Genomic DNA, 11,113 nt, shown 5'->3' with positions numbered 1-11,113 from the left:
GTGATCGACAGAGCCGCTTCATGCAGGTACGACCAGGAAGCTTAAACCCGGAAATGCTCAACGTCATGGAAGCTAACTGCCGTTGCTGGTAGCATGTACCACACGACATGCCGTATGGAACGTGCAAGGGTATGACGTTTGTTGACGACTGACATCACGATGCAGAAGCGGGAGGAAGCTACAATGTCTCTTAAAAAGGCCTCAGGCCCACGCAACGAAACAACAATACAAGCCACCCTTGGGACGAAACAATCGAAATGCGGTCCTCACTTCTATCAACCATCGCGTTGACAGCAAGCGCAGCAGCGCAAATCACCTTCCAAAACAGCAGCACCACGATCCTGCAAACAGATCCCGGAACCTACGGCCCCGAAATAGAAGAATACCACTACTACTACACGCAATGGCCCATCGGGCTCGCCATCTCCTCGACAGGCCGTTTCTTCGCAACCTACACCCGCGGCTCCTACGCCTACACCCTCGGCGAAGTCGTCAACAAAACAGCCGAAGTCCCGTACCCATCCGCATCTCTTAACCTGCCCGTCTCCCAACTAAACACAAGCTGGAACGGAATCCCGTTCGGTAGCAACAACAGCACAGGTCTCATCAGCGTTCAAGCCCTCTACATCACGCCTGAGAATGCCCGCAGACCGGAGACCCTCTGGGTCGTAGATACCGGCCGACCTACCATCACAGACGACAGCGGCGCACCCAGTATGCCCTACGCTCAACCCGGCGGACCCAAGATCCTCGGTATTAGTCTAACGAACGACACCGTCTACGCAACCTACACCTTCCCCGCCTCCGTCCATTTCCCAGATTCCTACATGAACGACATCCGGTTCGACCTGCGCCCTACCACCACCTCTTCCGGGGGCGGCGTCGCATACATCGTGGACAGCAGCGACGAAGGCCGGCCCGGCTTCATCATCTTAGACCTAGGTACGGGCGAGAGTTGGCGGCGACTAACCCAGCATCCCTCCACTTTACGTGTGGACCGCGACGTACCGTCCTACCAAGGCGTCCCGTTTTATCAACGCACGATCGGTCAGCCGATTCAGACCTTAAGGGAGGGTCTGGATGGGATACAGATATCTCCAGATGGGGAGACGATATATTACAGTCCGCTCACGTCCGACTACCTCTACTCCATCCCCACCGCGAACCTCCTAACTCCCCCCTCGGACCCCCTCGCCGAACTCAAAGCCGCAAACAACGTAACCAATCTTGGTCAGCGCGGCGGTAATGCGAATGGGTTCGAGGGCGATAGCAATGGTTTGGTGTACCAGTGTATGCCTGAGCATAATGCGATATATGTGTATGATCCACAGACGAAGATGACGGGGCCTTTTGTGAGGGATCCAAGGATAATCTGGCCTGATGGGGCGAGTGTGGGCGAAGATGGCTATTTGTATGTGAATATTAATCAGTTGCCTAGGCAGCCGAATTGGAATGAGGGGGTTGATGGGAGGGTTTTCCCGGGCGCGGTTCTGAGGGTGAAGTTGCCGGGGGGAGGGGGGAAGATTATGGGGTTGAGTTGAGGGTTGATGGGAAGATGAATGACAAAAGGATGGGAGATCGAAGTGGATGGTTTATATTAAGCTATCATGTTGTTAGTTCAATCACATCTGCATCAACCAGCATAAATCAGCATTCAACTCGTTTCAGTAATAGTATCTCCATTCATCGTTCATGCTACCGGACTCATGCGTCGTGAAGCTACATGTATGCGCAGTAAAGACACTGTATGCAGGAATACCATATACAGGCGGATGCATTTATCCATCCATGAGATAGAGGGAAGAGAAACTTTTGCCCGAAACCCCAATAAAAGCCCGGAACATGAATAGGTATCATAGCGATGACCGTAGAAATGTGGTAATCCTTCAACGCCATAGTATGCAATAACATTCCGTAAGGTGTGTGTTTAAGTCAACTCGGGTGAGCGACGAAAATGTCCTGAAAGTATGAGAAACGAGAGGACAGGTTCCTACTCGTCCTGCTTGATCTCAAGCTTGTTCTTCTTAGGGCTCTCGGTGCGCTCACCGTCATCGGCCTTGCGCTTGTTGGAGGCGTTGTCGTTGCTGGAGTCCTTGATGACGGGGACGCCGTGGGCGTCGCGCTCAATCTCCTTCTTCTCCTCCTTGCGGCTGGAGCGGTCGTCCTTGCCGTCCCTGAAGCGATCGCGACGCTTGTTCCAGTCGTTGCTGTCGACGGAGCCGCTGCGGTCGCGACGTCCACGGGGAGAACGAGAACGGTTACGGTTGCCGTCACGGCGGTTGTCGCGACGGTCGTTGCCACGTCCACCGCGACCCTGGCCACGACCTCCTCCACGGCCTCGGCCTCGGCCGCCGTCTCCGTTGGTGCCGCGGAGCCTCTTGCGCTGCTCGTGCTTCTCCTGTTCGGTCAACTCCCAGTCGGGCTTGATACCCTTCTCCTTGCACTTCATCTCAATGTACTCCTTCTTGCCCATGACGGTGAGCTCGTTGCCGTTGTATTTGGGAGCGGGGTCAAGCTCGAGGAACTGCTTGCGGGAGTCCTCGGAATCGAACTCGACAAAGACGCTGCCCTTCCAGGCGCCGTCATCCTCGCGACGCTTGCGGATCATGACTGCGCCGTAGGGGCGGAAGAACTTCTCCAAGGCGATCTGGCCGGCATCCTCCTCGTTACCGAAGCCCTTGACGTAGGCGCTCCTGTCCATGTTGTTGGAGGAGTTGTTCTTCAGGCGGTAGAAGAGGTCTACTGTGCTAGGCGGGTTCTTGTCGTCACCCTCCTTGGTGGGAACGGAAATAGGCTCCTTGCGCTTGACAGCTTCGCTGCCGGCCTTGCTGTACTCGCCATCATCGACGACCTCGAGGTCCTTGCTCTCGCGAAGTGCTGCTACAACGGCGCTGTATGGCTTGAAGCGACGCATGCGCTTGAAGGTGCAGACGTGGTGAATAGAAACGGGGGTGTTCTTGGGGCCCTCAAGAGACACGAACATGTGCTCATCGGTGGCCAAATTTTGGGTAGAGAAGTAAAACTCGACCTTGGGTCTGTTAGTACTGTGGTACATGGTTCTGAGAGTGCGAGTCATACCTGTTGGCGGATCTCGTTCGGGTCGTCGGAGTCTGGGAGATTGTCGAATGTGTCAAGGTTGTTGTTCCTGCGCAAAGTTAGTACTAGTAAAGGCAGACTTCAAGATGTGAGCGTACTTCTTGTTGTGGTTGCTGAATCCGCCGCGACCTCCTCCGCGGCCACCACGACCGCCTCGACCTCCGCGACCGCCATCGCGACGGTCATTGCGACGGTCACCGCGGTCTTCGCGATCGTTGCGACGGTCGTTCTTGCTGTCGGACTTGCCGTTGATTTCCCACTTCTCCTCGCCGTCGGCCTTGGCGGCCTTGTCCTCGGACTTGGAGGGGGTAGACTCAGTCTTTGACTCAGTCGTGTTGGCGTCGACGGTGTTCTGAGTCTTGGAGACTTCAGCGGGGTTTGCGGCAGGCGCAGCAGTGGTCTGTGAGTCTGCCATGGTCAATATGTGTGCAGCTTGAGTCGCGTAAGTGTGTAGAAGCTGCAAAAGGCGGTTTGGAGGCTGCGACTAAGAGGTGGGCGGGCGTTGAAGAGAAAAGGCTCAAAGGTGAGAGATAGCTATGGTTCTTAGTGGGGAATTTTCGATGCAGGCGGGCACGGACCGCTATCCAGATTTACGTTCGCCGCGTGGGCCGCTATTGTAACAATATCACCAATTCTGATCCGCCTTCACCATGCCGAGGAAGAAGCCGAGGTTCCATTCGCTGAAGAAGCTGGTATGCTTGCTATTGTTCGAATAGGGGGACAATGGCCGTAGGCTGACACGCTGCAGAATGTCCGCCAGAATTGGTCGCGGTGGTCATTATACGCCCTATCACAGCTAAAGGCGCCCAACGTCACCACTCGAACATACTTCCAGCAGAAATGGACTGCCAAGGCGTCGACGCGAGCATACCATGGCGAACACATACGGGAGAAGAAGTGGAAGCACATGTTCCGGCGGAACCTGCCAGCCGTAGTGGCCATGGACCATAGATATCTCGCCCAACACGATGGTTCAGAGCAGGCAGCTGGTCGAGGACAGGGTGCGGATTCAATGGACAAAGCTCGGACAGGGCCAATGACACCGTACATGCAGATGGCATACTACCCGCTCGAGAGGAGATTGGACACAGCCATCTTCCGCTCGTTATTCGCGAGTAGTGTCCGACAGGCGAGGCAATTCGTTGTCCACGGCCTGGTGAAGGTCAATGGCAAGAAGGTGCGTCAATTTTCGCATACTGCACATCACCACCACTGACTGAACCAGATGGTCTACCCCGGCTACGCACTCAACCCAGGCGACATGTTCCAAGTCGACCCCTCCTCCGTCATGTTCGCAACCGGCGCGCCAAAAGAACGCTCATCAACCGCTCGTCGCATTGCCAAAGAAAAGGCAGCTGCCCGCGCCGCAGAGCGGGAGCAAAACGGCGGACAAACACCCAAGCAACCCAAGCAAGACGACTTCGTAATCACCCCATCCACACGCGAAGAGCCCACACCCACCGAGCTGAAGAAGCAACTCCAAGACCTAATGGAGCAAGTCGACGGCGTGCTCGCCGAAGACGTCAAAGCGAAAGACAAGCAAAAGTTCCGTTCCTTCCGCCAATCCGTCAAGAAAGCCATAAGTCTCTGGCGCACCGCAAACCCAGAGACCATCTCGACCCTCGACACGCAGTTCGACTTCCTCAAGACGCAAATCGCCGAGCGCGCTGCTGCCACGACCCCCTCCTCCCCCAAAGACGCTTCCGCCGCCGAACCCCTCATCTCCGAAGAAGACCAAGCGCGTCTGCGGTCCGCCTTCGAGAAACTACGGCTAGAAACCGAGCATACGTCTGCGTGGAACAGGCGCGATGCGAGGGCGCCGTATGCGACGCCCTGGCGGCCGAGGGACTATATGAGTGCTTTTGCGTTTATACCGCGGTATCTTGAGGTTAATCAGAATATCTGCGCGGCTGTCTATCTAAGGCATCCCGTTGCGAGACAAGGGTTGGCAGAGGTGCCTACACCGTTCCATATTGAGACGGGACAGTTGGCGTTCAACTGGTACCTGCGGAATCGGTAGAGGGGGATGTATTTGTACATTATGTAGATGGACTGCTTAACGCGGAGAATTGCAATTGTATAACATGATTTACGTTTTTGCAAGCAGCATGATGACTTGATGTGTTTGATGGATTGGTATTATGGGCTTGCTAGTAATGCAAGTCTTGGACCATAACTCCGAACTACAAGAGACGCGTCTCGCGCTTGTGTATGCTTTCTCACTGCTTATTATTATACATGAGGACGTGAAGGTATTAGTGGGTGGTGTCCTCTGACCACCCGTTGATCGGGACATTGCCACATATCAACATTGCTAGAGATGAAGCTGGTGTAGCCAAAAGTAGGGGAATGCAACAACCCAGTCAGGCGCCTTTCACCAAACTAACAGAAACTCTGCATGCGAGGAGGAATAGTAGGCAAGGAATACGTTTACAAGTCGCAGAAGATCCGACGATGAAAACAGAAATGGTGTGGAAGCCTGGGGCGGCTGTGCAGCATGTGCTCGCGCCGGACGTACTGCAAGGGTAGCAGATGTGATCTCCGAAGTGCGCTGACGGGAAAGGTATGGGTGTGTAAAGGTTCAAACCCTCTACGTCGCAATTACCGGGTATGAGTAGCCAAAGACGGAATGATGTGCCTTCTCAGACACAAAGACGCAGGCGCTCAGTCTGCATCCGACTCTTCATCAAGCGTCAATATACTGACAGGATACCTGAGCGTCTCGGCGCTCGGCCTGGGGCTCACATCGACAACACTACTATCGGGCGTCCAATGCGAACTCCGTTCAGACGTAGTAGACGCAGTTGTGTATTGCCTGAAGCCATTCGCTACGACCTCCGAGGCCTCAAGATCAGACTCGTAGCTCGGTGGCTCAGTGGGCTCTGAACGGTAACTTGGAAGGCTGTCTGTGCGGGAGAGCGGCCTTGAGGGGATCTCCGGGAGGGAGGTTGGGGGGTAGGTCGATGCTGTGGAGAGGGGCGAGTATGGTGCGCGGGGCCGTTGACGTTGGCAATCGCAGGGGGTATGGTTGATTGCCCTGCCTTCTTCGGCGTCTCGGACAAGGTCGCTGACGACGTCATGAGCATCCCTGAGCTGCCTGATCTCTTCTTGCATCGCGTCTTCGAGCACACCCTCTTGCTCTGAGATCAGCGCCCGTTTCTCTTCGTAGTCGGCGATGCGTTGATTGTCGCGTCGGGCCCAGTTACCGCGCCACCAGCTGCGCCATGCGTGTTGACGGGCTGCTCGGCGGTAGGCGCGGGCGTTGAGACGTTCTTCTCGGGCTGCGGCACGCTCGGTCCTTGTTCGCAGGCTGCTGCACTTGTGGCGGATGACGGCGACTAGGCAGCCGCAGCAGAGAACACCCAGTGTGATCTCGAGGGCGAGAAGGTAGGGTGATGGCTTAGGTGGACGAGGTGGCAGTTCGTTCTATTTGGGGTCAGCATCAGAATCTCTGCTTCAACTGGTGGGGTGTTGAATGGAGGCACATACTGCTTGAGCCTCGTATACCTGGGGTGTTGAAGTCACGGCTTTCAGGTGACTTCCAGAGATCTGTGCCACCTGTGCAGCATGACCGTGTGCCTGCGCGAACACTTGCTCGGGGCTGTTCATCTCTTTCAATCGTTGATCGGGTTTGAAATGGAAGGATACGATTTCCCAAGCACACTTTGCTTCATGGGCGATAGTCTGTACGATGCACGAGACGCCGTCACATTCACCCAATTGATGCGATAGTTCCTTCGCTTCTTGCCTTAGCACAGAATGAATCTGCTTCTTCTTCTCGGCGATAGTGGATTCGAGCTCTTTGAGTTCCCTCTGAAGAACTTTCAACTCGCGGATGTCGTCCTTGAGAGACGGGAGTCTGCCCTTCGCTTTTGAAGTTTCGGTAACGTTGTGGAAGGCCAGACGCAATAACCGAGGAGGTTTGCGCCAGGATTCAGCTACGTCTTTGTTGCTTGCCGAGGGGTTGGGGACAGACTCAAGTCTGAGTAAAGAAGGCGGTGATGTCTGCGGTTTGAACGAGATCGTAAAACCGGCAGGTTTGGTGACTTGCTTGCCGTCGATGGCCTTGATGTTGACCGTTACTACTTGGGCTGCTTCTTCCGTTTCCAGGTTATCACGAAGACAGGCTGTCTGCCATTCGAGATCCAAGTCGTGCTGCAGAAACCATTCATTCTGTGTGAGGTCGGTAACGCCTTGGTAGGAACCGGAACCAGATGCGAAGTCGCCGTTCCACTCTTGGGGAAGATGAAGTCCGTTCAGGGTAATGTTGGAAGAACCACAAGCTTGATCCTGGGCATGACTGGTGAAACTCAAGGTCTAAGGATGGTGAGCGGGTGGCATGGTATTTAGGTGCCTGAGGGTGGGCCTTACCAAAGACTCGTCATCCTGGTCCGTGTGATCGCGGCCAAGACAGCCAGTGCAGGGGACACTGAAGGTAGCTTGCGCGTAGTTCTGTTGAAGGTCTAGCAAAAGTTCAGCAGCTGCCTACGGATGGCGAATGTGGGATAGTATAAGAGGGGCGCGTACCTAGCTGCAAAAGATTTCCGTCGGCGCGAGCAGCGTGACGCTCGTGTTGAGGTATGACGCCGGCGAGTACAGGTGCCGCCCAGGCGCAGGCTGACAGCACTTTGGACTTGAAGGAACGCATATTGAAAGCAAAAAAGAACACGAGTTGAACAGCAGATCGAGTGTGCAGACAGCGCACACAAACACCGACTCGCAAAGAGAGCGAGGTTTGGCGGGTTATGGGACAGATGTTCCCAGAGGTTCGATCAGGCACCAGTCGAAGGGCGTTTCGGTGTCTAAAGGCGCAGAGCTGCTAGTGGCTGCCGTCAGCGTGAGCGTGGCTTAGACGTCGGCTCACGATTCAGCTGGCAGCACTATGCATAATGCAGTGTGATGAAACACTGGGATACGGGAGGATGCGAAAGTGTGTACTTTTGTAAATGCAAATGTGGTTGCGATGAAATCTACCCAGGTATGATCTGAGAGGCCATGTGGCAGCATCATTGGTGCGGTCCTCGTCCATGCGGCTGAGTACCCGGTGACTTGCGCCCATGACATTCTCTTTCCTTTCGAATTCGCTCTATGAGAGTATTACATGTGTCTGGAATCATGATAATCAAAGCAGTTGAAGAACATGTATAGTCTACCTAGATACGCACAGCTGCCACACGTGCACGTGCAGGTTAGAGGACTCGGTGAGTAGATGGTGCAAACCCCATTCGGACCGGCCGTCTGTTATTGGTGGCCTCGGAAGTAAGTCGACTACATTGGTCGTGTCCTAGAGGAGTGGATATACGGAGTAGAGGGATGGTGTTCGGTCGCATCTCGTAGGGCTGGCTCGCCAAGGCACTGTGGTCCGAGCTCTCGCGGCCTGCGATGCAATGAGGGAGATCATCACTAACCCGACTACGTATCTCGCCCTCGATCTCACCCAGTCCTAGGAACCTCTCCAACTGCGTCGCGACATTCTCGTCGGATCCACAATACTTGATACGTAGAACCCAGCCTATCTGCGAGCCACCCCGGTCGCCAATATGGTACGTCACCTCACTCACCAGCAGCTCACGCCTTTTTACTGACTCTCGACACAGCTGCCATTGGGCCTTCTAACGGCCGCGACCGGCCACCCCATGCTCGTCGAACTGAAGAGCGGCGAAACCCTCAACGGACTGCTCGTCAACTGCGACACATGGATGAACCTTACACTGAAAGAGGTTGTGCAAACGAGCGCCGACGGTGACAAGTTCATGAGATTACCAGAGATTTACGTTCGCGGAAGCACAGTAGGCGATCATCTTGTCCCTCTCGATACACTCTACTGACCAGTATCCAGATAAAGTACCTCCGAGTGCCGGACGAGATCGTCGACGTTGTAAAGGAACAGCAAGCCAAGGACCAGGCGAACCGCGGCGGCCGAGGAGGAGGCATGCATGGACGAGGAGACCACCGGGGCGATCGTGGTGGAGGCAGAGGAATGAGGGGCCGAGGACGCGGTCGCGGAAGAGGAGGAGGCGGTGGTGGTGCTTGAGAGGCGGACATATACCCAAATGCAACGGCAGTCAGCGCGCGCGTCGCTTGTAAAAATCATGGCGGATTCATGTGCGGTCCTTGACTATGAAGCAAGAATACAGAGGAGCGAAAGAGCACTACTGCGGACTGTCAAGTTGGACAGGCTTCTTTGAAGGCTGCATTGGAGCATAACCTACCCAAGTGTCGACCTTCGCAAGAGCAGCGCAACCCTCCCGGTCCGATCATACGTTCATACTGAGCATCTGAGGCTCCTCTGCGAGGTGAGCACAACAGAACGTCCGCTGTTTGGGGCACAGTTCCAAAGTTAGCTGCCTGACACGAATAGGCGCCAGCAAATTAGCCAAAAGGAACCCTTGTCGCAATGGGCACATAACTGTTGGTATTATTTCTGTGCCTCCCAGTGACACAAGTTACCTAGGTACCGAACACCGGTGATTAGCGTAGTCGTACGTTGATGCGGGGTCTGCCGTGGTCCCGAGCTACAATGCGGCGTAGGCGTCTGCTTTGGCGACTCTCCATCTGCGCTAATCATAGTACATGTGCCCCTTCCTATATGCCTCCTGTCAAGTCGCTCAAGAAGTTGTTCTGTTCTTTCATATTCACCCAATTCTGCATCTGCCAAGACAGTGTTTGTTTACCTGCATTCAAGTCGCCCTTTCCAATCTCAGTACTTTGACATTTCATCACAAACACACTGTCCCACTCAACACAATGACGAGCTTCACTATCTCGGATGGCCAACTTGATGGATTGAAGGATCAGGTAACTGTTATCACTGGTAGGATAACATGACCGGATATCCTTTACCGACTACTTACGCGCACCAGGAGCATCATCGGGCATAGGACTTGCGACACTCCGAAGGATCATCAAGCATGGCGGCAAGGTCTTTGCTAGCGACCTCACTCCCCTTCCTGAGCCCGAAGCATCATCTGTCCCCTTCTTGAAAGCCGACGTCACGTCCTGGAAAGAGCAACTCGACGTCTTCAAAGCAGCAGAACAGAAGTACGGGAAGATCGACCATGCCTTTGCGAATGCCGGGATAGGAAAATCAACAAGCTTCCTGGAAGAAGATATGGACGAAAATGGCGACTTGTTACCGCCGAAGATGAACACAATCAACGTCAACTTAGTCGGTGTAATGTACACCGTGAAGCTGGCCATACACTACCTCAAGAAGAACCCCAACGGTGGCAGCATCGTCATGACAGCATCGGGCTCAAGCTTCGCGCGACTCCCAGCTGAAGACTACAGTACGTCTCGTCAACCCATTTCAAGAGTGAGTGCTGACACATCCCAAAGCCACAGCCAAACACGGCGTTCTCGGCCTCCTACGCGCTCTACAGCCCCAACTTCACCCCAGACTACCCATCCGCATCAACGCCGTCGCCCCATCCTGGACCGACACAGCGATTGTGCCCCGTGCCATGATCGCTGCGCTAGGCGATAGCAACGTGCAGTCGGCCGATGTTGTTGCCCGTTCCGTGGGTGTGTTGATGGCAGATAAGGAGCGTCATGGAGAGCTAGTGTACAGCGCGCTGGGCAAATTTGTGGAAATGGAATATGGAGAAGCAGGGTTCCATGCTCTTACGAAGCCTATGATGGAGCTTGCGGAGGGCGGAGAGAAGAAGGAAGTCCTGGCTGCTGAGAAGAGGGTTGATGAGGTGCTTGAGGAGATGGCGGTGGAGAACCATGGTATTTCGGTCGTTACTGAGTAGGCATTGGGGCGCTTTTGATCTAAGAATAGCAGCCATGCATGTTTAAAGTCTCAAAATGAAGATCGTCGTTTCCTTACTCTTTGCTTCCATGCGCTTGGGCTAATGTTCGATACAGCATTCTTCTCCAGGTCTGATCAAAGTTAACAGCCTGGCAATCTCAAAGTACCCGAATCTTGCTAGGATGAACAATTAAGGTTCAAGAAGAGAATGAAAACGAGACGGGATTTGCGACCCGCACGATGCCTTTGTCTAGGACGTTCCTC

The 11,113-nt window shown here is 54.4% G+C and overlaps 6 protein-coding genes across 6 annotated transcripts; 4 read left to right on the top strand and 2 right to left on the bottom strand.

Moving 5' to 3' along the window:
* Positions 1 to 257: 257 nt before the first annotated feature.
* J4E83_002500 (uncharacterized protein) lies at positions 258 to 1,541 on the top strand (the record flags this gene model as incomplete). Its single annotated transcript, XM_049329446.1, has 1 exon — positions 258 to 1,541. The coding sequence occupies one exon, from the start codon at positions 258 to 260 to the stop codon at positions 1,539 to 1,541; it is 1,284 nt and encodes a 427-aa protein (XP_049191125.1).
* A 449-nt stretch (positions 1,542 to 1,990) lies between these two features.
* On the bottom strand, positions 1,991 to 3,511 carry J4E83_002499 (uncharacterized protein; the record flags this gene model as incomplete). Its single annotated transcript, XM_049329445.1, has 3 exons — positions 1,991 to 3,028; positions 3,079 to 3,145; positions 3,195 to 3,511. 3 exons carry the CDS (start codon positions 3,509 to 3,511, stop codon positions 1,991 to 1,993), a joined length of 1,422 nt encoding a protein of 473 aa, XP_049191124.1.
* A 235-nt stretch (positions 3,512 to 3,746) lies between these two features.
* Positions 3,747 to 5,116, top strand: J4E83_002498 (uncharacterized protein; the record flags this gene model as incomplete). The annotated part of the gene is made up of 3 exons (XM_049329444.1): positions 3,747 to 3,788; positions 3,845 to 4,273; positions 4,322 to 5,116. The coding sequence occupies 3 exons, from the start codon at positions 3,747 to 3,749 to the stop codon at positions 5,114 to 5,116; spliced, it is 1,266 nt and encodes a 421-aa protein (XP_049191123.1).
* A 644-nt stretch (positions 5,117 to 5,760) lies between these two features.
* J4E83_002497 (uncharacterized protein) lies at positions 5,761 to 7,744 on the bottom strand (the record flags this gene model as incomplete). The annotated part of the gene is made up of 4 exons (XM_049329443.1): positions 5,761 to 6,522; positions 6,586 to 7,413; positions 7,468 to 7,559; positions 7,624 to 7,744. 4 exons carry the CDS (start codon positions 7,742 to 7,744, stop codon positions 5,761 to 5,763), a joined length of 1,803 nt encoding a protein of 600 aa, XP_049191122.1.
* A 988-nt stretch (positions 7,745 to 8,732) lies between these two features.
* J4E83_002496 (uncharacterized protein) lies at positions 8,733 to 9,130 on the top strand (the record flags this gene model as incomplete). The annotated part of the gene is made up of 2 exons (XM_049329442.1): positions 8,733 to 8,885; positions 8,936 to 9,130. 2 exons carry the CDS (start codon positions 8,733 to 8,735, stop codon positions 9,128 to 9,130), a joined length of 348 nt encoding a protein of 115 aa, XP_049191121.1.
* Positions 9,131 to 9,843: 713 nt separating this feature from the next.
* Positions 9,844 to 10,850, top strand: J4E83_002495 (uncharacterized protein; the record flags this gene model as incomplete). The annotated part of the gene is made up of 3 exons (XM_049329441.1): positions 9,844 to 9,910; positions 9,960 to 10,385; positions 10,435 to 10,850. The coding sequence occupies 3 exons, from the start codon at positions 9,844 to 9,846 to the stop codon at positions 10,848 to 10,850; spliced, it is 909 nt and encodes a 302-aa protein (XP_049191120.1).
* Between the last annotated feature and the right edge of the window lie 263 nt (positions 10,851 to 11,113).

This window comes from Alternaria metachromatica (assembly GCF_023757995.1).
Source record: "Alternaria metachromatica strain BMP 0045 chromosome Unknown scaffold_4, whole genome shotgun sequence".
Taxonomy (NCBI): Eukaryota; Fungi; Ascomycota; class Dothideomycetes; order Pleosporales; family Pleosporaceae; genus Alternaria; species Alternaria metachromatica.
Note: the sequence above shows the minus strand (reverse complement) of the source record. Positions and strands in the feature narration are given on the sequence as shown.